Source organism: Rhinolophus ferrumequinum, chromosome 21 (genome assembly GCF_004115265.2).
Source record: "Rhinolophus ferrumequinum isolate MPI-CBG mRhiFer1 chromosome 21, mRhiFer1_v1.p, whole genome shotgun sequence".
Lineage (NCBI taxonomy): Eukaryota > Metazoa > Chordata > Mammalia > Chiroptera > Rhinolophidae > Rhinolophus > Rhinolophus ferrumequinum.
In genome coordinates this window covers 52,463,654-52,488,538 of record NC_046304.1, presented here as the reverse complement: position 1 = coordinate 52,488,538, position 24,885 = coordinate 52,463,654, and the positions used below count along the sequence as shown (strand labels likewise).

At 54.4% G+C, this 24,885-nt stretch overlaps 1 protein-coding gene and 1 non-coding gene across 2 annotated transcripts in view; both read left to right on the top strand.

Annotated features, from left to right (window-relative positions):
* DNAH17 (dynein axonemal heavy chain 17) overlaps positions 1-24,885 on the top strand; it is a 135,925-nt gene that overhangs the window by 30,100 nt on the left and 80,940 nt on the right. The window contains exons 4-18 of the mRNA XM_033089155.1: positions 96-467; positions 1,665-1,858; positions 2,645-2,837; positions 2,976-3,075; positions 3,333-3,418; positions 3,577-3,702; positions 4,402-4,554; positions 4,679-4,768; positions 6,434-6,601; positions 6,857-6,973; positions 13,608-13,873; positions 14,568-14,763; positions 16,839-16,985; positions 21,589-21,697; positions 22,712-22,815. Coding sequence (XP_032945046.1) covers positions 123-467; positions 1,665-1,858; positions 2,645-2,837; positions 2,976-3,075; positions 3,333-3,418; positions 3,577-3,702; positions 4,402-4,554; positions 4,679-4,768; positions 6,434-6,601; positions 6,857-6,973; positions 13,608-13,873; positions 14,568-14,763; positions 16,839-16,985; positions 21,589-21,697; positions 22,712-22,815 — 2,394 coding nt within the window. The 5' untranslated portion in view covers positions 96-122. The remainder of the gene's footprint in view (positions 1-95; positions 468-1,664; positions 1,859-2,644; positions 2,838-2,975; positions 3,076-3,332; positions 3,419-3,576; positions 3,703-4,401; positions 4,555-4,678; positions 4,769-6,433; positions 6,602-6,856; positions 6,974-13,607; positions 13,874-14,567; positions 14,764-16,838; positions 16,986-21,588; positions 21,698-22,711; positions 22,816-24,885) is intronic.
* On the top strand, positions 15,110-15,183 carry TRNAR-CCU (transfer RNA arginine (anticodon CCU)). The gene has a single exon. It is a non-coding gene; the product is annotated as a tRNA-Arg (tRNA).

The window sequence follows — 24,885 nt, the reverse complement described above, 5'->3', positions numbered from 1 at the left end:
CATTCACCCTTTTCATTCTTGCTTGGCTAGAACAGGGGCTTCAAATGGTCCCATCACTGTGCATCTGTGCATCTGTGTCTCTGTGCATTTAACAGAGGACAGCGGTGCAAGAAGACGTCAAGATGACCATTACATCGGACGTCAGATTAGAGTACTTGGAGGGAGTCGCTGCCATCATGCTTAAGTTCAAGCCAGACAAGTGGGGCAAAATGCTGGGAGCGGAGGAGAACCTGGCCTTATTCACGGAATTCTTCGAGAAGCCGGACGTCTTGGTTCTGGTGCTGACGCTCAACCCCGCCGGCATGATCATACCCTGCCTGGGCTTCCCGGCGTCCCTCAAGTCCAAAGGGGTTTACTTCGTCAAGAAGCAACCTGAGAACATCAGCAAGACCAACTACAAGGAGAGTCTGATCTATGGGGACATCAGCCCCACGCCTGTGGACCAGCTGATAGCGACTGTGGAGGAGGTGGGTATATCCCGGCGAGCTGCACAGAGCGGGGGCCCAGAGCCCCGAAGCTCTGCTCCTTGTACTTACAGTGACGGCACCCCACACCCATGGGCCACCAGCCTCAGCGTGGCCGGGGAGCCATTAGAGAGGCAGGTCAGCCCCGCCCCCCCAGAGGCTCAGACAGACCCGCCTTCCAGCAGGTGGCCCTGGAGGCTGAGAAGCTGGCCTCCTTCGCTCTGCCTGGGTCCCTTTAGGAGCTCTGGACCAAGCTGGGCACAGTCCCTTCTCGCAGCTGCAGCAGGCGTAGGCCCTTTGAGGACCAGTAGATGGGCTCCCCCAATTCTGAGATGTTGTGTAAAGGAAGGGGAAAGCAGAGTGCTGTTGTATGTGTCTGTCCACTGTCCTGCCTCAGCCGGTGTCACCCGCGCAGGTACGGCAGGTGCAGCCCACTCTGGTCATCAGTACGAGTGACTTAGCCTTCTAGTCATGGCTCCCCTCGTCTGTGAAATGGGGGCTCACACCCCTGCCTTGTGAGAACTCAGGGCACAGGGGCTGCTCAGCAGGGCCAGGGCCAGCCTCCTCTCGCATCTCAATGAGGGGCCTGGCAGGCCCGAAGCCGGAGCCTGGGCCGCCATAACGAAGCGCCAGTCCTGGAGGCTGGCACTCCAAGACCAAGGTGTCAGCAGGGTTGTCCCTTCTGAGGCCTCTCTCCTCGGCTTGCGGTGGCCGTGTCCTCCCTGTGTCCTCACATGGCTGTCCCTCTGTGCGTGGTCGTGTCCTGATCTCCTCACAAGGACGCCAGTTAGACTGAGCCAGGGCCCACCCTAGTGACCTCATTCTAACTAATTCACCTCTTTAAACACCTCTCTCCAAACACAGTCACACCCTGAGGTGCTGGGGGTTAGGTACTTCATCACTTGAATTTGGGGGGCCACACCCCATCACCGCACTCCCAGGCAGCATAGAATGTTTGCTTTCAGCAGGGAGTGCGCTGTTATGGCAAGAGCAGGGTCTCCCTTCGTGGAGATGGCTTTGCCTCTACAAGACACGGGAGCTGGGCTGTCATCCTGGGTCTAAGCACCTTGACCGGCCCCACTTCCTGGCATGGAAGGACTCAGTTTCTCCAGGTTCTGGGCACTGAAGGCCACCCATTCCTCTGCGGTGACACAGAGTTGGAGAAGGCACGGGCCAAATTACATAGTCATTTCCTTTCAGGTCCTCTACTCTCTGCTAAACCAAAGTGAAAACCTGAGTGGATGGCCCCGGGTGGTCTCAGAAGACATTGTCAAACAAGTCCACAAGCTGAAGAATGAAATGTTTGTCATGGGGGGCAAGATCAAAGGGAAGACGCTACTGCCCATCCCTGAGCACCTGGGTAGTCTGGACGGCACGCCGGAGTCCATGGAGAGGTGGGGGGCCCCACCAGGGAACTGGCCGGGGGGAGAGGGAGCTGGTCTATGACCACCCACGATAAATGGTCTCACGGCGCACGGGTTTTGAAGCCGATGAAACATCTGAGGGCAAAACAGCACTGATTGGCGGCTCCAACTCTGAGGTCAAAGGCTCAAGGGCAGGACAGGCTGGGGCACTGGAGGCCCGCCCCCATCACGCATGTGTACCAGTCCAGGCATCACATGGCATGCACAGGATGTCACACTGTCACCCGTCACACAGCCAGGAAAGGGGATACCCAGCTTTAGGCTGTGGCTACAGTCAGGGGCACTGAAGGGCACGGAAGGGATTTTCAGCAAGTGGAGACTGAGTCTGAGTAGGGTCTGTAGCATCCCAGGGACCCCAGGAAGCACCAGGACTCTGAGATGTCCCCTGGTGCGTGAGGCTCTTGGAGCTGCACAGGGTGATGACTTGTCCCATTTACTCACATCAGAGGGGGACCGCTCCAGGGGTTCCTCGTGCGGGCAGGTCCTCCATGGGTCGTCCACTGAGCCCCCAGCATGTGCCCCATGTGCCCCCAGTAAGAACTGCCGAGGGGGGCCACCTTGAGCATTTAATTCCAGCGTTTTGTTTGTGTGGGTCTGACATCTGGCAACACCCATCGTTTGCTCAGGCTCTCTCCTAGCCGGGAGCCTTGGGGACTTGAGGCAAGATGCGGGGCCTGTGGGCTGAAGGCCGCTGGGGAAGGGACCGGCCCTGCCCGGAAGGGGCAGAGCTGGTGGAACCCCCGCCCTACCTTGCAGGCTTCCCTCTTCCCTGGACAGCTTTCTGCTGCACGCCATCGAAACCATCATCATCGACTGGTCCCACCAGATCAGGGACGTGCTGAGCAAAGACTCAGCCCAGGACCTGCTGGACGGGCTGCACCCCCTACCCCGAGTCGAGTTTGAGTTCTGGAACGCCCGGCTGATGAATCTCAAGTGCATCCATGACCAGGTGACACATCTTCTCCACCCAGCAGCCCCGCAGGAACCCAGATCCCCTGCGGTAATGCTCCCACCGGCCGCAGGCTCTGGCTGCCTTTGCTCAGGTTGTCAGCTTTCTGTTGAAAGCTCAGTCTTCTCTCCTTCTCAGCTAAACAGGCCCAAGGTGAACAAAATAGTTGAGATCCTGGAAAAAGCCAAAAGCTGCTACTGGCCAGCCCTGCAAAACGTGTACATGAGCGTCACTGAAGGTGAGCCAGGGACCAGCCAGGAGCCCCCGGGAAGCTGCCGGTGCCTTCCAGGAGGGGTGGGGGCACCGTTGTCAACCCCAGGGGGAGTTGCCGTCCCCATGAGCAGCTTCCTCGGCCGCCACCTTGTTTCTTGAAGGAGCAGGTCTCCATGACACACACAGCTGCATAGGCCTCATTTCTGACCAGTGAGGGGGCCGGAGGGGCGGGGCTGCTGGCTCACCTGCGCTTGTCCTGCTCCTTGACCTTGGCCCATGCAGGGCTGCAGGAAGCCAACGACATCGTGCTGTACCTGACGCCGCTGCGCGTCCTGCTGGAGGAGATGGAGCAGGCCGACTTCACAGTGGTGAGTCCGCCAGAGAAGGGCCGCCGCCGTGCAGGGGAGGGGGCTGCAGGGCTGCGACCAGCTGTATGGGCCCGGGAGTGCCTGTCCCTCCGTTTGGGGGTCCCCTCCTGGGGCCACGGGGCGGGGCGAGCTGAGACGCCCGGCCCGTTTCTCCACAGCTGCCAGCCTTCATCGCCAAGGTGCTGTACACCCTCTGCTTCATCTGGGCCACCTCCGACCACTACATCACCCCCTCCAGGATCATCGTCATCCTGCAGGAGTTCTGCAACCAGATCATTGACATGGTAGCGTCCCCCTGGCCCGCGGCAGCCGCCCCCTCCTCCAGTTTGGGTCCTCTCGGCCCTTCCGTCTCTGGTCCCCAAGCAGAGACGTTGGCACTGGGATTTTCAGGCCCTGAACTAGGGTTGGGTCTTCCTGGTGGCCACCCAGAGTTCTCCCAAGACCTGGGCAGTGCCAGCCCAACCTTCCCCATGTTGGAGGGAGGAGGAAAGGAAGGGGGCTCTGCCCCGCGAGTCCCAGCACCCCAAGCCTCAGCCGGGAGTGTGTGTTTATGTGCGGGTCCCTCTGGCCCTGCCCCGAGCCTCTGCCTGTCTCCCTCAGCACACATTTCTTTTCCTTCTTCCTTTTCGTGAGCACTCATTAGCCAGCCCGGGCTGCCTGTGAGCGCTGAGCCCTGGAAGGCACTGTGGCCGGGGACCCCTAGGCCAGCAGCAGGACCGTGTTTCTTATCTGTGACCAAGATCCGTTTGGGGCCAGCCTTAGCAGGGGATGAGTGCCGGGTGAGGGGAGCCGCTCGGTCTCCTGACAAGCACCCGGCAGTTGGCAGACAGGTTGGGACAGGAACCTGAGGGTCAGTCCAGGTGTCATGAGAAGCAGGTGCTGGGGCCCCGTGGTGGATGGCTTCTAACCGCCTGCAGACAATGTCCCTGGATGTCAACCCACGTGGCACGTCAGAACTTTGGAATGTCTTCTGTTTTGCCCAGACACGGACTTACCTGAGCCCAGAAGAGGTGCTGAAAGGCTTGCAGGGCGAAACCGAGGAGATCCTGAATGGTATCTCTCTGTCTGTGAACATTTTGAAGGAGCTCTACCGGACCTACGACTTCTGCTGCGCAAACATGAAGCTTTTCTTCAAGGTACGGCTTCCTGTGTAGGCCAGTCAGGGCGGAAGCGAGGTCGTGGTGAGGTCAGCCCAACGCTGGAACCCGTGGAAGCACATGAGGCAGACGCGCCTTTCCTCTCTCTCTCCCTGTCCCCTAGGAAGACAAACAGCTGGTGCCTTGGGAATTCCCTTCTTCTTTTGCGTTTTCCAGAATGAATTCTTTCTTTCATCGCATCCAGACCATTGAGGTAAAGGTGAAGTTTGGTGCGCCTTCGGCTGTACTTCACCGGCTGCCCTTATACCTGAGAATCACTGCTCTTCTATCCTCATCACCCCACCCCCATCCATGTCACGGGGAAAGTGAGCCATTGGGACAGCCTCCCCAGGGCCCAGAGCTATTCACCAAGAACAGAAGTGACCCATTTGGGTGGCTTCTCCCCTTTTCCTAATGATACATAAAATGACCATGGTCAAGAAGCCTGGAGGCCATAGGGAGAGTTCGTGGGATAAGTTGGCATAAAGGGAGACGTAAGAGGGACCTTGCAGAGCATTGTTTGGGATGCAGGGAGTCACACATAGCAAATTAAAATTTAACAATGGTTCAAGACGGTTTCCTCCAGGAGGAAAAGTAAGATGTGTATAGAGGAAGAGAGCTTTGCTTTGTTTTGTAATCTTCTGGGGTTTTTTTTTGTTTTGTTTTGTTTTTTAACTTTGTGCCCATACGATTCACACTATTAAAAGGTAGGGAAAATACTCCTGGAACCACTACACGTTGATTTTCTGGTGGAAGCCAGTAGCAGTAGCTTTGGGAAGGCCTGTCCAGTCTCACTTACACCCGCTGGGAGGCTGGGGCGAGGCCCAGTTAGACCCCAAGATTTCCACCACAGAGCGTCCTTTGTGCCTAAAGGAACGTGAGGTCCCAGTCAAGCAGCTGTTGGTTCCTGTTACAGATTCCAAATCAGGATGAGGTTTCTGGGAGAGAGGGGCCTTTGGGGGATGGGAGAAATGGCCTTGCTGTCATCCTCCCTCACTGCCCCGCCATGTGGGCCGTTTCAGCCATGCCTTCTCCTCACGTGGAAGAGCCCGAGAGCCCAGGGCATGGCCATGCTGTTGCTCTCACTGGGTTTGGCTGTGGCTCGATGCACCTTGCACACTTGGGGGGAAATGGAGTCCACCTCGGTGCCGGCCCAGGGGACTGACAAGCACCTTCCGTCTAGTCAGCTCTGGGCCCGGTGCCAGACCCGCTGTGATCCTCGAGGAGCCTTTGGGCTCCCGATCAGAAGACAAGAGCTACACACGGAAGCATTAGCTAATGATATGATGAGACTGAATGGGATTACGTGTCAAAACGAAGAGCACAGGCGGCCGATGGGGGTTCTGGGAAGGAAAGCAGCACTCAGTGCGCACCCCTACAGGGGGAGGGGTGAGCTGCAGCTCAGAGGGGGCAGAACTTACATGCATGGAGTTATCGGGCATCCTCTCAGGTCCCTCCAGGGGCGGGCTCCGAGGGTGGGGTGGTCTTCCCAGGAAGCAGGGCGCTTGAGACCTAGCGGGAGCATCAGAAACCCCTCGGGCCTTTCCAGGGCTTCCCTCCCCCACCAAGGACACAGGACCCCAACACAAGATGCTGTATTGAGGGGCGTGTTTCGGCCCCACTGTGTTCGGTCAGGACAAGAGCCCAACCTCGTCTCCTCCTTACTTGGACATGATCCATGGAACCCTTCCTTCCATACCCTCTCCCTGTGTTCCAGAAATGACGTTAGAGAACATTAGCACGAATAAACAGAGTCCCTGCCCCCAGGCTGTCGTGTGGCCCTGGGGTACCGCACTGCTGGCCTCAGAATCCATTCGTGGCTGAACCGTTGAGTTTGCACAGAGTTGCTGACAGCCGTGCTGGGCTTCTCCTCCACCAGGACCTCTATAAAACGGCTATCGAGTTCCTGAAGCTGGAGAAGATCGAGCTCGGGGGAGTGAGAGGGAACATCCTGGCAAACCTGGTCACTCAGATTTACGACGAGGTCTTTGAGCTGGTGAAGGTGTTTGCTGACTGCAAATACGACCCCTTGGACCCGGAAGATTCGGTAAGTCGGCGCCTTGGCCGGAGCAATGAGACGCCCCCGGAGTGGGAGGCACACGGAGGGGGCGTGTGTGGCGGAGAGTCCCAACACTTTTTTAAAGACGTCACGAAAACTCTGCTCACGGAGCAGTCCCCAGACAGTGCATGAGCTCAGCTGGGATGTCACCCCCAGCCTGCCAGCAGGCTCGGGGGCATTGGGGCGGGCACCACCCCTGCTTTGTGTGCCGATTAAGAGGTTGATGTTTTAATCCGCTTTTAGAGTTTTGATGATGATTACGCTGATTTTGAGACCAAAATTCAAGATCTGGATAGGAGGCTGGCCACGATCTTCTGCCAAGCGTTCGACGACTACAATTCAATCGAGTCGTGCGCAAAGGTACATGGGGGTGGGGACTGCGCCGAGTGGTAGCACCCGCTGGATGCCGAGGACGGCCTTAGAGACAATCTAATGAGACGTTTTCATTTGAAGATGGTCAGCGGGGCCCAGGAAGGTAGGGGCCTGTGCCCACGTCTCTCAGCGAGTTGCCCGTGGGCACCTCACGTAGCTTCTGGCGGCTTTTCCTGCCGCGTCTTCGAGTAAGAGGCGTGAGTACATGGTGACAGTAACTTTGCTGACTCTTGTGCTTCTCACTACCTGCAGTTGTCCGTTTATCCTCATTCGATTCGATTCCCTCTCCACTTAAAAGGAAATAACGTTAGAGGGAGGCAAAGTTGCTATAAAAACAAAACACATCCACATTTTGACCTGCTGAGCCGAATTTACATTCTTCAACGCGTGAGGCTCAAGAAGCAAACACAGAATCTTACAGGGAGCCATCTCTGTGTGGCGGGGTGATGGCTAATACTTGTCAGTCTTGTGTCCTTTTCAGCAGTTTCCAAGTTGCGTGCATTAAGTGTGTGGTACTTTTACAATTAGAAGAAAGAAATGATGCTACGAAAACAGCATTAAGAAAGAGATCATAGAAAAGCACTAAAACCCTTAAAGAATGTCAACTCAAAAGAGAAATACACATGGCTGATACACGTGTTTTAAGTTTGGCTTCACAAATAATCGGAAAGGTGCAAGTTAAAATAGCAAGTGTCGCTATCACCACCCAGGTCGGTTAGAATCGTGAGGAGCTAGACACTGTCGTCCCCGACTTCTGATTGGATCCCTTAGCCATGGCGGGGAGGGGCGTGGAGGCATGTCCCGACTTCTGATTGGATCCCTTAGCCATGGCGGGGCGGGGCGTGGAGGCATGCACAGGCCTTCCCAGTCCCTTCAGCGCCAACGCGCGGATTCTCTGTCTTACAGCCTGAGCGAGTCCAACGCTGAGCACATCCTCTCTGTGGGCAAGCCTCTTTACTTGGGGCGATCAGCTCGCCCCAGTATTCCGAGCACTGTCTGGTTTTGACACCAAAAGTCCAGCATTTCAGAGACCCCCTCAACCCCGGGCAGGACCCTCCCCGAGCAGTCAGGTGGTGCTCAAAAAGTGTGAAAGACAAGACTATGCATTGGTCGAATACCTCCTGGCATCAGCCTCTGTATGTTTTCTGCTGCCGCCGTAACGAATCACCACAAGGGAAACCAGCTAATTTAAATTATACACTCAGAAAACGTAACAAACAAAGTAAATTTGCACACAAATCCCCCCTCAAAACAGCAGCTCAGAGTTAAGTCTCCAGGATGATGATTGGACTTTCCAGGGTTTGGCCGGCGTCACCGACTCATCAGAGAACTCAGAACACAGGCTCTTACAGCCGTTGAGCAGAGGCACACACCGATGGCTTGGGCCCCAAAGACTCTTGGTGGGTTCCTTCTGGCTCACGCAGTACTTTTGAGATACAATTCACATACCATACAGGTCACCCATTTAAAGCATACAGTTAAATGGTTTTCTTTTTGTATATTTAGAGCTGTGCAATTATCCTCAGAACAATCAACCTCAGAACATTTTCATCACCCCCAGCCAGTCCCCATTTGTCCCCAATCTCCCCCACCTTAGGTGGTCACGAATCTACTCTTTCTATATTAGCCGGTTCTCCCGTGGCACTCTTCTAAAATTTTGAATTAATCACCAACATATACAAACTGAGGACGTGCACGTAGAAGTCCAGAGTTTCACCCTCGGAAAAGCAGACATGGCCGCACTGGGCACACAATCCCTCGTGGGAACCCGTGGCCCAGGGGAGCAGCTGCAGACAGAGCATGAGTGGTCTAGTCTGCCCCAGGCCCCATGTCTCTGTATGGTCCTAGCCCAGCCAAATGAATGAGAGGGGGATCTCTGCAGGATGTAATGTGTGTGGCCGCAGCTTTCCTGGAGAACGGGTACTGAGTGTTGATATGAGTCAGTGCACGGATATGCTGGGTTTTATTTCTGCCTGGTTTTATGCATGTCTGTCAACTGGACTCGGCAGGTCAGAGCCGTCTCTTCCCTGCGCTTTGCGAGCCTCTGGGTTGCTGTGGGTAGTGCAATGCTCAGAGATGCCCAGTAATTATTACAGGACCCTAGGGCCCAAGCACTTTGCTAAGCCCTGTATTATCTCATTTAATTCTCACAACAACCCAGGCTCTTTGCTAAACCCATCACTTACCTTATCCATCCCATTTTAAAAGCTCAGACAGGTCAAGAAACATGCCCAAGGTCACACAGCTAGCCAGCAAATAGAGGCACCAGGACCCCAAACCAGCCTAGAGCTTGACTGCTTCCAGGGTCCCTGTTCCTAACTACTAGGCCAGACAGACTCCCATGGCCAAGGCCAAAAAGGCAGTCAAGTGGACTTGGGAAGCGCAGGGCGGTGGCCATCATTCCAGGGGATGGCAGGCTGGGCTTTCTGGGGCTGAGCTGGGGACCCAGGAAGCCTGCCACCCCGGAGCACAGAGATCTCTCCAATGTAAATGCCAAGATGTTTGTCTTTGCTTTTCTTTTCGTTTTTCTTTTCTTGCCTTTTAGACGTTTCTTTAAAAGATGTAACTGCCTGGGAATTTGAAGCTCCGCAAACGTAATGATCTATTACGTCCTGGATCAAATTGGCGCTCCGGCAAATATCAATGCAAATTAATACAGCAGCGCCTCCGTGCTCTTCCCTTCCCTGGACCCCACCCCCCACGGCCCGCCCCCCCGCAGCCTGCTCCTCTCCCCATCCTTTCTTCTCCATCTCTGAGGCTGATCTGCTCAGTTTTCCTTCTTAGCCCTCAGCCCTCCCTGCTGTCTATCGCTCTGTTCATTGTCTTCCCAACCAGAGTATCAGCTCCCAGAGGGCATGAACTTAATTGGGTTCACTCAGAACCAAGTCCAGCACACAGTAGGTGCTACTGAGCTCTCGCTGTGGAGGGGCCTGGCTCCAGCTGAGGGCGATGCATTCCTGGAGTCCGGGAGGCAGTTGCACACCAGGGCAGATCCTAGGCGCCGATCCCCGAGGATGCTAGCCCAAAGCCCCAAGGGCTGCCCAGTGCAGGAGGGTCCACGCAGAGGTTTCCAGCCAGTCCTTTAATATGGGAATACCAGGTCGTCCTCCGTGAGGTCCCCAAAGTTCAGGATGATGCCGGAGCTAACCAACTGGCGTGCCAACAGTGAGCCCCCTCACCTCCTGTAGGTAGCACACACGTGGGTGCGGGCCCCCGCCTCCCGCTGACAGGATGGACTTTGTGGTGTTTTCCAAGAAGTGGGAAGGAGCTGGGCTGTTGCATGAAATGGAGGCCTATCCCCTTTGTGATCCAGAGTACTAGGTCCCCACTCTGAGGGAACGAGGGGGTCCAGGAGGAAACTCATTCTGGCGCCTGTGGGATTGACGGCCCCACATGAGCTCAAACTTGCAAACATACCGGTTCTACCCCGGACACTCCCATCATGGCCCAAATCTGATGGCTTCAGTACCCCAAAAGGAAAAGTCACTTTCTAAAAGTTAAGTTTATGTTTGTGCTAGGTTATAAAGAAAAGAACGAAAAGGAAACTAAGTTAGAAAGCAGCTCTTGTGATCCACTTCCATCTGCTCGTCTTTCTCTACCTGGGGATGTTGGACAATCCCATGCTCTAATTAGAGTGGACCCCTGGGGTTCCCTCCACTCTTCCCTCACGTCCCCTCCTTTCCCTGCCTGTCCCCAAGCTGCCGCAATACTATTTTTCACTGTCTGTAATTCACACACAGCCAGGAAAGTTCTAGAGCAATTTTCCACATGATCTCCTCCTGGCAGAAAATAAAATTAGCTTCCTTCCCAGACGCCAGAAGCAAAAAAAAAAAAAGTAAATATGAAAAGAAAAGAGAAGTGGAATGAGAAGGTGGAAAAAGTCAGGAGGTTCATAAACCAGCAAGAGGAACATTTTTTTTTCTACTGTCACCTGTCAGTTTGTGTTTTTTTTAAATGACACTGGTGACCTAATATGTTGTTAGCTTCCCTGTGAGTAGCTAGGGGAGGAGGGGAACTGTCTAGAATGTCAGAGGTTGTTTGTCGCAGGAGTCAGTGGTTGCTCCATCAGGCTCTTTGGGGCCTGAAACTCTCTCCTTTCTCTCTAGCCATCTTTCACTCTTTCCCCAAAAAGTCCAGTTTTAGGGACAGTGTTTTCAAATCAAAAAGCGGGGCCAAATCTGAGACCAAGAGCTGTGGCCACGTGTCCCAGAGAAAGTGCGGCGGTGTGTTCTGAGCAGTGAGGAGTCCCCGTTTGCCTCTGGAGCAGTCCTCTGCCTGGGTACCCCCAGCCCGCAGGCTCTCGTCAGCTGGCCAGTGGAGGAGCCCTGGCTGACAGAGGGGTCGAGAGGAGCCTCAGGTGGAATGTCAGGCTCTGGACCTTCCCTCCAGCGGCCCATCCCACACGCCTTCTCCCCCTCCAGGTCCAGTAGGGCCCCTGCCTCAGCCCCAGGCCCAGCCCAGGGCCTGTGTGGCCCTAGGCCTCCCTGCTCCCTGGCCACCCACCCGTCCCTGTGCAATGACCTTTTATGTGACCCTCCTCTGTACCCCAGTGTGAGCCACCATCCGCTCCCAGATGAGGTATCCTATTCTCTCCCACTGAGCTTTTCCTTTCGTAGACCGTTCCCAGGGCTTACCCTACGCACTCTGGGAGGATGACATGCTGACGAGCAGCACAGGTGCTCGGGCCTGGTCACTGCTCTCAGAATTGCCATGACACCCGCCTGGAGCACTTCAGGCCATGGCCCTCCAGCTACCAGACCTGCAGGCCCAGCCTTTCCTCTCACAGAAATGACACAGTAAAGGGACCCAGGCTGTCCCTGGTCCTTGGGGATGTAGGTAACCTGGGCTGGAGCCCTGCCCCCAGGGTCATGGCCCACACGACATTTCCAGGGCGCTCCTGTAATTTCCTCGGGTCCTCCAGTGCAGGGCCTCCCGGTCAGTGGTTCCCAATCTCCGCCCCTGTGCCCAGGATCGGCCTGTCCCCACCTCCATCTCCATCCTCGTCAGCCCAGGACTGAAATGCGCCCCCTCCCCCCATACCCCGGCTGGTGAAAGACGTGCCTGGGCCCCTGGTGCCGTGGGTGTGACCTCATCTGGAAACACGGTCTTGGCAGATGTGATCAAGATGAAAGTAAGATGAGGTCCTCCTGCAGGGGCGTGGGCGCTCAATTTAATATGTTTGGGGTCCTCGTAAGAAGAGGAGAGGAGACACAGAGACAGACACACAGGGGAGAAAGCACGTGATGACGAAGGAAGAGGGTGGCGTGGTAGGTCTCCTAGGAATGCCAGGATGGCAGGCTGCCCCCAGAGCCAGGGCAGAGGCCTGGCACAGGTCCTCCCCTCGGCCTCAGAGGGCACGGGCTCTGTGACACCCTGGCTGTGGGCTTCCGGCCTTGAGAACGGAGAGAGCCCCTTTGTGTTGTTTAGGCCGCCCAGCTCGCGGTACTTTGTTACCGCAGCCCACGAACACTCATGCAGGTTCCTGCTAACACCCAGCTCTGGGTGAGTTTTGTAATTTGGGGACCCCACATAGTGTGAGATCAGCCTCCCTTTCTCTGGCTCCCCTCTCTCCCTGTTCCTTTTCCCCCATAGATTTTTTTTTTTTTTTCCCAAGAGCAAAACAAACTTCCTGATGGTGGTTTTTCTTGCCTGGGCACGGCCTTGAGGATTACTGCCCTTCCTGAGAGGAATAATCCTTGGACCTCACACATTTCTCCATCCGGTGGTCAGAGGAAGCCCTGACTGACTATTATAAATGCAGTACCATAGCTTTTTTTTTTTTTTTAATTGGGGAAGGGGAACTTTATTGGGGAACAGTGTGTACTTGCAGGACTTTTTTCCAAGTCAAGTTGTCGTCCTTATATTTCTCAGTTGTGGAGGGCGCCATTTCAGCTTCAAGTTGTTGTCCTTTCAGTCTTAGTTGTGGAGGGCGCAGCTCAGCTCCAGGTCCAGTTGCCGTTTCTAGTTGCAGGGGGCACAGCCCACCATCCCTTGTGGGATTTGAACCAGCAACCTTGTGGTTGAGAGGATGCGCTCCAACCAACTGAGCCATCCGGGAGCTCAGCGGCAGCTCAGTTCAAGGTGCTGTGTTCAATCTTAGTTGCAGGGGGCAGAGCCCACCATCCCTTGCGGGACTCGAGGAATTGAACCAGCAACCTTGTGGTTGAGAGCCCACTGGCCCATGTGGGAATCAAACTGGCAGCCTTCGGGGTTAGGAGCACGGAGCTCTAACTGCCTGAGCCACCGGGCTGGCCCCATAGCTATTTTTAAATTTTTGAAACTGCATTTTTGAACTGTGGAAATCTTCCTTGCCCGAACCCTGATTTCTCCTGGGCCTAGAATAAATTTTTCCAGACCTTGGACCTAGTTTGTGCCATTGGCTTATAAGCCACGTGGTTTGGAACTCAGCACCCGTCAACACGAGAATGATGGAGGCGCCCGTGTAAGCAGCTGCTACACAGAGAAAGGCTCTTTGTCTTGACAGGGCCTGCAGCACTGCCTCCTGAGGCCCCGCCACCCGCACTGTGTCAGCAGCCAAGGGGCTGCTTCAGGCCCACCCAGGGTGGAGGCTGAGGCAGGCGATGGCGACCCCTGCGAAGGCACGTCTCCCGTTTCTCCCCAGCTCCTGTACATGTGTGGGGGCCTGTTGGAGCGGCCTCTGATTCTCATCGAGGTGGTGCCCCGGTATTCGGTCATGCTGGGCATGTTTGACGCCGAGCTGGACAACACCAAGATGTTGTACGATGCCCAGATTGCAGCCTCCGCAGACGGGAATATCCCCCCAATCCACAGAAACATGCCCCCCGTGGCCGGGCAGCTCAAGTGGAGCCTGGAGCTGCAGGAGCGGCTGGAGGCACCCATGCGGGACCTGAGGCGCATAGAGCATCCGTGAGTCAGAAAACCAGCTGGACATGGCGGGGGTGACGAGTTGTGGGGGGGCGGTGCTTGTGGAGGAGGGAAGGGGCTGCCCAACGCTTGACTTTCCAGGCAGTGTCAGGAGGTCCGGGCCTGTCGCCCTCCTCCTCCGGGTCCCTTCTGAGCTCATGTGCCAGGATGTACCGGCCAGCCCCCTCCCCTTGCTGGTCAGCCTGATGGGAACGAACAGAGACCACCAAAGGAGGATAAGCATGGTTGCTCAGTCAGAGCTTGCTGTAGTAAGGCCGTGGCCACTGTCACTTGTGTTTGGCAGAGACTGGAAGGCAGGCAGAGGAGAGGGAGGGCTTCCACTGAGGTGTGTCCCTCCTGGGGACTGGAGCAGGACAGCCTATGTGATTGCCTCGGCAGCACATTTGGCTTTGTCCACTTGGAAGGAGCACAAAACTTAGGGTGGCTGGCAGGTGCTGATGAGGCCTGGCCGTTGGGGTCATTGCTGCCCGGGCTGTCGCCTGACTTCCTGACGATTGAGGGCCTTGTCTGTTTGTAGATTCCATCTCCCAGCCTGGAAGAAGCAGAAAGCTGCCATCTGCTCCAGCACCCCAAGATCTGGCAGAGGTGGTTGGGGCGCTCGCTAGAGAGGCCCCAAAGGAGAAGCGTGCGTGGGTGAGGCCCGGCGCCTCACCACACCACCGGATTCCAATTCCAGGGTCATGTCCAGCGTGGAGGCCAAGCTGATCTTCCAGAAATACGCCGAGATGATGGAGCTGCTGAGGAAGTACCGCGAGCGGATCTACCAGCAGTGGGTGGCTCGCGTGGACCAGGATTGCCACTTCAACCTGGGGCAGCCCCTCATACAGAGGGACCCCCTCACAAACCTCGTCCACGTCAACTTCAGCAAGGCGGTGGGTGTGTGTGGGAGGCGGCCGCGTCCCAGGCCGCCCGGCCCTCGGTGCCACCGTGGGTGGGTGGGGTGGGCCCGGGCGGAGGCTCATCCCCTTCCACCAACAGCGCGAATTTGTGGGCGTTGATGTTTCTGTCATACTTCGCTGAAGCTTTATTCTTTGAGTATTCTTCAAAGAATGTCCAGGACATATTTAAGACCTCAGACAGACTAGGAGCATTCTTGAAAATAGCTTCAACGAGTGCATTGTTTTAACACCCGGCTGCCTTTCATGGCCTGCCAAGAGGAGCCCACCAATTTGAGAATTTATTATTTAAAAAAAAAAAAAAAGAAGAAGAAGAAGGGCCGGCCCGGTGGCTCAGGTGGCTGGAGCGCCGCGCTCCTAACGCCGAGGTCATGGGTTCGATTCCCGGATGGGCCAGTGAGCTGCGCCCTCTACAGCTAAGATTGTGAACAACAGCTCTCCCTGGAGCTGGGCTGCTGTGAGCAGCCGGAGGTTGGCGTGAGCTGCCACGGGCTGCTGTGTGCCGCTGTGGGCTGCTGTGTGTTGCCATGAGTGGCCGGCAGCCAGTGTGAGTGGCCGGCAGCTTCCATGAGCCGCTGTGAGCAGCAGACCAACGACCGGCGACCGACTGCCTCAGCCGGGGGGAGCGCAAGGCTCCTAACACCAGCATGGGCCAGGGAGCTGGGTCCTACTTAACTAGACTGAGAAACAACGGCTTGAACCGGAGTGGGGGGGGAGGCGGAAAAAGGGGGGAACATCTTTTCAGGATCTGAACAAAAGGGCCCTCTGATGAAGGCGGGCAGGCTGCAGGAATTGACTGTGTGGGCTGTGGGGAGGGCTTTCTGGGGCTAAAACCCAGCAGTGTGGACACGCACGGAGGATGGACGAGGACAGAGGCTGGAGCAGCCTGAATTCCTGCTGCTGGTGTCAGACCAGAAGGCAGGGAACCCAGGTTTGACTTGTCCTCTGGAACCTTCTCTTTCACCAAAATTCATTCTTCCTTTCATCTAACAAATTGTACTGTACGTCTACTGTGTGCGTGTGCTTGGGGAAAATTAGTGACCCAGGCGGACAGAAAGCATGTCCTCCCACAGGAGCAGGGATGGTCAGCTATCATCACAAAGGAGGCGAAGCATATCATACTCAGAAACTGAGACAGGTGTCCCAAAGAGCAGAAGGGTAGGGGAAGGGGGACCCATGGAGCTGGGGGTGGGGTGGGGGGGCGGGTGTGAGATGTGAGCAAGGATGCAGTGCGGGGCCAGGGGCCAGGGGCCAGGGGTTAGCCAGGAGACGCCTACGGAAAGCCCTGAGGACGGCTGCCAGCAGAAGCAGAGGCCAGGAGGTGTGAGTGTGCCTGGCCTGCTCCAGGAGCCTTAACAAGACGTCAAACCAGAGATGCTGAGTAGGGAGGTGGATAGCAGAGTCTGGGGGTCAGGAGAGAGTTTGGTTGGGGACGTAAACATGGGAGTCACCCCCACATAGATGGTCTTAAAGCCATGGTGTTGGGGGAGACCCCCAAGCTGAGTAGATTGACAGGACCACGCCCTATGCCTCTCCAACACGCAAACCGTAAAAACAGCAAGAGACTGACAGCCGTGGCCAGGAGAGTCTGGTGTGGAGCCAGGGGCCGTGGCCAGTGCTGAGCGGTTTGTGAGCTGAGTGAGGTCTCTGACGTGATCAGTGGATTCCACAAGGTTACCGGACCTCGATGGGAATGGCCCTCGGCGAGCAGTGAGGGCAGAGCTCTGCTGGCAGGGACACTGTTGTTGGCGCCCAGGGTCACGACCAGGTGGGAGGAGAGGGACTGGGTCCTAGGAGGACCCAGGTGAAGCCCAGGGGAGAATGATGATGTAGTCCAGCCATGCTGGTGAGCCAGCACTTTCTACCTCGGGACCAGCAAATGGGGTAAAGACGTTTTGATCCTGCCAGTAGCCCCCCTCCCCACAGGTGCCTCCCCCCAGCTTTGAAACCCCCAGGCTGTAGGGGCCTGGGGACAGACCCTCTCTTATGTCACTAAGCGCTGTACATTGAGGCCACCCCCTGACCGTGTCTTTGCTCTTCATCTCCCTTAGTTGGTGGCAGTTCTGAGAGAGGTCAAGTACTTGAACTTCCAGCAACAAAAAGAGATTCCAATGAGCGCTGAGAATCTGTTCTCACAGCACGAGACCTTCTGGAAGTTTGTGGGCAACTTGGAGCTCATTGTTGGCTGGTACAACGAGGTGAGCCGGTGTCGTCGTCGTGCTTTGTGTGCCAGGTTTCAGTTTTTGTTGAAAACACACATGGGTGTTAAGATCTCCAAGTTGAGAAGAATAAGAGTACATTTCCATAGTCAAATGCAGCTCCAGCCACCTTCCATCATTCACGCAAACGGTGGCACAAAAGTGGCGACTCAAACAGCTGATGGTGGAAAGCTTGTCTCCGCTGGGCTTTGGCTCACGTTACACGACTGTTTGTAGACGCTCTAGTCTCCTGAATATATTTTGCTCTGGGGAACATCAAAGTCACTGGAGATCACTTCCATCAGCGTTGGGGGAGGGGTCCTGGAGTCCGCCTGGGATTACAGATGTTCAGGAGCACACGGGAGGCAGCAGAGTGTAAGGGTGCTGCCCTCGAGATAAACGAGGTGCCTGGGGCGGGGGCAGGCCCGCCCCCAGCTCTATGGCTCAGGAATTCCTTTTCTTCAGACCTGGGGCCTGACAAGTCATCCTAAGGAGCTTGATGAGCAGCAAGAGCTCCCAGTCATTGACCAGCCTCAGGGGACAGTCCCTTCTAGCAGGAGGGCTGTTTGTTCAGAGTATGCCCTCCTGGCACGACAACCCCTGGAAGCTGAATCAGTAATCCGAAAGGGGCCTGGAGAGTGTGGAGTCGGGGCACAGAGGGCAGCTCTAGGCACCCCCTTTCGTGCAGAGCCCACCACAGATCCCAGGAGAGACTGCCGTCTGTACCGTCGGACCTTCACCCCGCCCAAGCCGTAGGAGATTAAGTCAGGTGTGGACAGCGTCTGAGCTCCCTGCTGCTGCCGTAACGAGTCACCACAAACTGAGTGGCTTAAAACAACACAAATTTATTATCTTCTAGTTCTGGAGCTCAGAAGTCCAAACTCTGTTTCCTTCTGATAAAATCACGGTGTCGTGGGGCTACTTCCTTCTGGAGGCTTCAGGGGCGGGGGGGGGGACCTGTTTCCTGGCCTCCACTTTCTGGAGGCTGCCTGTGCTCCTTAGCTTGTGGCCGCGTCACTGCACCTTCGGATCACATCACTCCCACCTCTGCTTCCACTGTCACACTGCCTCTTCCCTTTCATCTGGCTGCCCTCTTATGAAGACCTTGTAATGACACCTGATTATCCATCAGTCCACACTCCTAGGTCAAGATCAATAACTTGATCAAGTCTGCAAATGCTCTTTGGCCATGTAAAGTGACATATTCACACGTCCTGGGGATCAGGGTGTGGACGTCCTTGGGGAACCATTTAGCTTGCTGCATACACCTAACCCAAAAATGGGAATCCTGCGAGTTTGGAATTGGGTCCCAGCCGCATGCACCCTGGAGTTACAGGGGAGCAGAGCGACCGAGAGTGAGCAGAAGGAAGGGAGCAAGGCAGTGGCACAGATGGCCCGAGGAGGAGCCCACCTGGGACTGCAGGTCCGGCCCCAGATGCGTCCATGTCTGTGGGGCTTCCCTCTGCAGCACCCCCTCCTGTGACTCGAGCTCGCTCAAGTGGGTTCATGTTTCTTGCAGCCCAATTGTCCCCAGCCAGAACAGCTGTCAGGGACCCAGAATGTCTTTGTCCCTGTGTTTTGTGTCTCCTTCTGTCCAAGAGATGCTTCCGCACTCACAGGTTCCTGGTGTGAGGGCCCCTCTCCCAGAGCCACAGGGGCCGGGCCTCTGTTGCCTTCTCTGGCCCGTCTGATGGAGGCTGTGGACCCAGCTCCATCTGAACAGAATGCCCAGTTCCATCCAGGGCGTGGAGAGGGAGCCCGGTCCACTTCCTGTCCCTCCCTCCCCAGGTCCCTGCTGAGTTCCATCTGGGTTGGTATTGACTGGGCACAGCCATGCCTGCCCCTTCCTCCTGTGAGAGAGAGAAGCGGCAGGAGTCATGTCGCGAACCCAAAGGATGTTTCCATTCCCCAGGACGTGCCTGCAGACGTCTCGTGTGGGGGTGGTGGCCATGTATTTGAGCAAGCCCAGGAACTCAGATGCTAAGCACGAGAAGGTTGTAATAAAAAGATGGGGAGCGCGGCCTTGGGGAGCCTGAGGAAGTCCCCTGTGTCTGGGGGTGTGACCTCCTTCATGATGGGCTGGGAAAGCCAAAGGCCGGCTCACACCAGCACATCGATTTGGCAGCACATAGGTCATGCCCCCATGACACACGCACCAGAAAAATCAACCACAGAGCCACTCCTTCCTCCGTTCCGAGAATGAGGGCATGGTGGTAATGCCACCTAAAATGTGTCCAATATAAACAAAATTATTTTCATCAATTTCATTTTTCAAGATAAAATTTTAATTACTTATTTGTGCTGCAAACTACGAAACAGAGTCTGCTTTCAGTGCATTTCCTTGGATTAGCTTTCTCCATAATCAGCTCTCTTCAGTCTCGGAGAGCTTGCGCCCATCCACTCCCTGGAACCTTCCAGCCATGGTGTTTAGAGAAAATGGAAGCTTTGGAAAAACTCTAAAGTGAAAAAATCTTCGTGGGCTACTTTCAGTGCAAAAGATTTTCTGCAGGGTCGGCCAGATGGCTCAGTCGGCTAGAGTGCGGGCTCTCAACCAGGTCGCCGGTTCAATTCCTAATGGGATGGTGGGCTGCGTCCCCTACAACTAAAGATTGAAAACGGCAACTGGACTTGAAGCTGAGCTGCGTCCTCCACGACTAGATTGAATGACAACTACTTGGGCCCTAGAGAAACACACTGTTCCCCAATATTCCCCAATTTAAAAAAAAAAAAGATTTTCTACAATGATGCAATCAGGAGAAAAAAAATCTCAACCAAATTTATTTAGAATAAAACAAAAAAATTGATCTTCTGCTTCCGTGTTTCCAGGCACATGTTGTCCAACCCAGGAAGTGGGTTCATTCCACCATGGGTGGTACTGTCACCGCCGTGGGTAGTGCTGTCAAGCTGAGAACATTGCAGGACAAGGGTGGGAGGAGGGAAGTCAAGCTGGACTGAGCCCCGCAGGGACTCACTGTCCACGCTGCCCCCGCCCTGCCCCACGCTGGGTGGAGATGCTCCTGGGCCTTTAGAAGCACTTCTTATCCTTAGCGTGGTTTCTGTTGCCAAGGGGCCCCCAGGGGACTACCCCAGCTGGACAAGACGTTACGGAATGTGCTGGAGTTTCTGAGGGACACATGAGAATGGGGTTTTCCCCAGATCACATTTCGGGGGAAAGTGCCCTGAAGGTGTGGATTTATAACGTAGGCTGTCAAAATATAATAACCAGGTGTATTAAATGGATCTTATCAACATGAGCTTTGTTTACTGTGACATTTACAAGGGTGTAATAACATTTAGCTCCTCCTCTGAGCTATCACTATGAGGACTAGTCCATAAATTGCCCTCCTGAGTATGTGGGTGGGCTGAGGGAGGACACTCCCTCCGCAGCTGCCCGGCTGGGCTGGCCCTGCGTCCTGAATATGGGGTGGCCCTGCGGCCTTTGTCCGGGTCCGGTCATCAGAAACTCAGCACCCTTTTCCAGCTGGTTAAATGCCGCACGAAGGGCTCGCCCCTGAACTCTGTTGACAGCGATTTAGTTACAAACATACAAAAGAGGCGTGTGATGAGATGATCTGACTTAGGATATATTCTCAAAGCCAGGGCACCGATAATTGGAAGGAGTCCACTGCACTGTGTAAGCGTTTGCTAACCGAACCCTGATAACTGGAATCATAGTTCACGTTGACTTGCTTTATATGTAATTCCATAGATGCTTTCTTCTGCTTCTGTCTGGTTCCCACTAATAATAGCTTTCGAGCTTTATTTCTCTGCCCTTACCCGCCTTTTCTAAGTGTTTAATCATCCGAAAACACTTGAAGGCACTGGTGAGGCGAGGCAGGGCTGGGTGGGGGGTTAGGGGGGAATATTTAAAGTACCAAATGTATGTAAAGAATTATTTGGAAAGGCAAATAGCGTCTAACACCCAATTTTAGTTCTGTGTGCTTCCCTCACTCTGTAGAGCAGACGTGTCCTTGAAAAGTTACATATAAATCAAACTGTTGCTGGATAGAATGATACTCTAGCGCCCAAATGGTGTGTGTTCTTTAAAGGAATCATTGATCAAAATTGTACCTCTCTCCTTTGTTTCTCTTTTGTGAATTGAGGTTTTCAAGCATTAAATTAATTTCTTAGAGCAGGATAGGACTGTGTCAAGGCTATACAGAACCTATGCTGTTTTAACTCTGCTGTGCTGACCCTGGGGAACCAAACGTCTTAGACTTGGGACCAAGCAGAGGGGCTGAGCCCAGATATGCCCGTTACCCACGTCTGTTTCTCTGGTTTTCTTTGTATGACTCTAAGCCAAATTTAAAAAAAAAAAGTTTTGGATTATACATTCCCTGTTTTTGAATTATCGTATTCTCTTCTCTTTCTATCCCGTAACGTAGATAATTAAATGTTAAGTATATACATAAATCTTGGCAATAAGAATAATTTGGAAAGCTGAAATCATCCAAAATTTGATTTGCCTGTACTTCCCAGTCAAATAGCATGAATTGTAGTGAGTTTGGTTGGTACCGAACAACAAAAGTCCTTACGTTGAGACAATTTTAAATCTGGGTGGATTTGAAACAAAGGCCCTGAAACTGTCACCTTTGTTTTGCAGATAAAGACCACCATGATGAATGAAGAGTTTCCACTAATACAGTCAGAATTGGAAGCAATCGACGTCAAATTACTGGGCGCTGAAACGACATTGTTCTGGAATGGCAAAGGTACCAAGGCCACGTTTGTGTCACCTTGGGTTAAAATTGGGTGGATGGAAGGGTGGGGGCGTCCAGCATGTTCAGTGTTTGTCCTAAGACACGCCGAGTGGCCTCTTCTGCCTTCTGGCGGGTGGGCATGTTCCCGCCCCTGCCGTGGGGTCGTTTGTAAAGGTAAAGGTTACCTCCACCTGCTCACCCAGTCCCCAGGCAGCCTATTTGTGCCACTTACAAGTGGAATCTTGCAAAGACTCCTTGCGAACCACCAAGGATCTCCGAGTTTGCAAACTGTGCTTATGTAGGCCGGGGCTTGTGGTGGTTTCCCACGTGGGCAGGCACAGCAGAGGGCACAGCCAACGCCCGTCACCGTCGGCTCAGCGCAGGTGTCGGAGAAACAGAAAGAAGTGTGCCTACGAGCCCCCTTCCTTCACCCCACCATGGGACCGTGGAAGCCCCCACCCGACTGCCCCATCACCGGGACCCACTCTGGGTGGGAGCTACCGCCCTGCCTCCTCCCCCCAAGACCTTTCGACATGCCTTTTGCCCTCTTTTTTGCCCCCCTCTGGAGCCTCCTGCCTCCACTGTCCCAACGAGGAGGCGGGACTATTCACACCTGAACTAGGGTCCACCAGGTCTTTTCTGGGCAAAGAAGCCACGTGCTTCTTTTCTCTCACTTCTGCCCAAGAATACGTCTCCTTCCAGCTGCTCTGACCCAGGCCACTGAGAGCTCTGTAAAGGAGCCGAAGTCTCCAGAATTCTGTTCTGGTCAGCGGAGGGCCTGGTGTGCTGGTGGCATTACTGATCCGTCTGTGTGGGGACAGGGTGATCCTGCTGCCGGAGGCCCCACGTGCTCACCCCTTAGCGTTACTTGTCAGGGAACCCTCAGTGCCTTCTGCTTCACTGTCCAGGGGACCAGACGGATTTTCCAAGCACCGTCTCCTGTAACGAGTGTTTAGCCAGCCCACGGGACGTTTTCTTTCAGCTGAATCGTCCCTTTTGAAAGATTCCTTCCTGCTTCTCTTGTAGGTGTGTTTGAATATATTCAGGAGATGCGAGAAATTCTCTACAACTTGCAGAACAGGATCCAGAAAGCCAAGCAAAACATAGAGGCCATCTCCCAGGCCATGAAGGTGAGCCCACTGCGGCTGGCACACAGGGGTCCTGGGGAAGAGGGGTGCCAAGACGCTTGCTCAGGGAAAGTGCCAAAGGGGCGGGAACATGCTGTCTGCAGGTCGGGACTGGACGCCCATGTTGGCCTCTGGTCCCTCTGCGGACCCAGTTCTCTGCTGTCCTGTGGGGTTCAGCAAGTGGGTGTGCGGGGTCCCCTCTGTGCCAGGCTGGCGCCAGGAATCCGGGGGGGAAAGGTGCATGGAGACAGGCCTGCCTAGAAAGCGCTCACCACTCAATACAGGCGCAGCACAGCCCTTCATCAAGCCCAGTCCAGAAACGGAGGAATCCCTCCACTCGCTTCCCCAAGCGTCTGTCACCAACGCCCTGATTTGGAAAAGCATCTGCAGCAATTGTTCCAAAAGGAAGTTTTTAAAATCCCTCCCCCATCAATTTGTAATGTCCACTGTGGAACTCCAACTTATTTGAAAACAGCCATGTTTAAGCTCTACTTCTCTACCAATATATCGTGATTAAATAATCGCGATTCCCCACCACGCTGATCACGGTCGGCCACCCCACTGTGATGGGCCTGCGATCGTGCTGATTTCCACCCCTGCCCTCTGCACCCCCACAAGCTCCCGAGCTGAAACACTTCAGGATTTCTGAGCCAGGCCATCGTTACTTTTTTTCACGAGAACACATCTCTTCTATTTCAAGACGCCTCTGGCTTTTCCCGCGTGAGACTGCTCCATTGTGGTCCTCATTCATTTCCTCACCATCCACTTGGATTGACTCAAAATTATAGACGAAGCTCATTGCTCACCACTATCTTTTTTCCTGATGCAATTTTTATCTGAATGGACCGTTTCCTCAGAAAGGGTACATTGGTGGCAGACTTTCTAAGTCCTCGCTTCCAAAAATATCTTTCTTTTCACCTCACCTACAGCTATCCTGTCCAGGTGAAGAAATTTTTGATCTGGTTCTTTTCTTTCAACGGTCTAGAAATGTCCCTGTATTATTGTGCCACACATGGCGGGGCTTAAGCAACAGGACTTTATTTTAATCACAGTTCTTGTGGCTGGAAGTCCAAGATCAAGGTGCCGTCAGGGTTGGCTCCTCCTGAGCCCTCTCTCCTTGGCGTATAGACGGCCGTCTTCTCACTGTGTCCTCACATGTTTGTCCCTCTGTGTGTCTCTGTGTCGTAAACTCTTCTAAGGACGCCAGTCGGATGCCCACCCTAATGCCCTCGTTTTAATGAGTCAACCTCTTTAAATACCCACACTCCAAACACAGTCGCATCCTGAGGCGCTGGGGGTCAGGACTTCAACACATAAATTTGGGGGACACAGCTCAGCCCACGGACGTCCCTGCCGTGTAGCTTCAATGTTGAGAAGGCTGAGGATGGCCCGACGTTTCTTTATATGCGCCTGTTCTAGCTAAGGATACGTCAAGTTCTTCATTATCTTCAGGGTTGAGAAACGTCACCAGAGTGTGTCCAAATGCGTGTCTTCTTTTGTTCATGTTCCCCGGACGTCACTGAGTGCTTTCAGTCTGACACCGGCAGCATTTCTTCTGCTCTAGCACCTTGTTTAGTCAGTTCATGACTCACGTGTATCCTGTTCTGGAACTCAGCATCTCCACATTCTTCTCCGGGTCTGGCCCCCTTGTCTCTTGTCTCGTGGATTCCACATCTCTGACGAGGTTATTAGGTTTAGGGGTATGTTCTGACATGGCTCTCCGTCGCGGCAGAACAGCAAAGATGTTCTGGAGACTGGAAGTCCACGGTCAAGGTGCCAGCAGACTTGGTTTATGGTGAGAGATCTCCTCCTGGCTTGTAGATGGTCACCTTTTCACTGTATCCTCACAGGGCGGGGAGAGAAAGGGGTGGGAGAGAGAGTGTGTGTGTTCTAGTCTTTCTTCCTTTCCTTATAAGGATGCTGATCCCATCATGGGGTCCCCCTCGTGACCTAATCACCTCCCAAAGTCCCCACCTCCAAACACCATCACATTGGAGGTTGGGGCTTTAACATGAGTCTGGGAGGCTCACAGACATTTTATCCACTCAGTGGGGACCACACTAAATCCCAGTT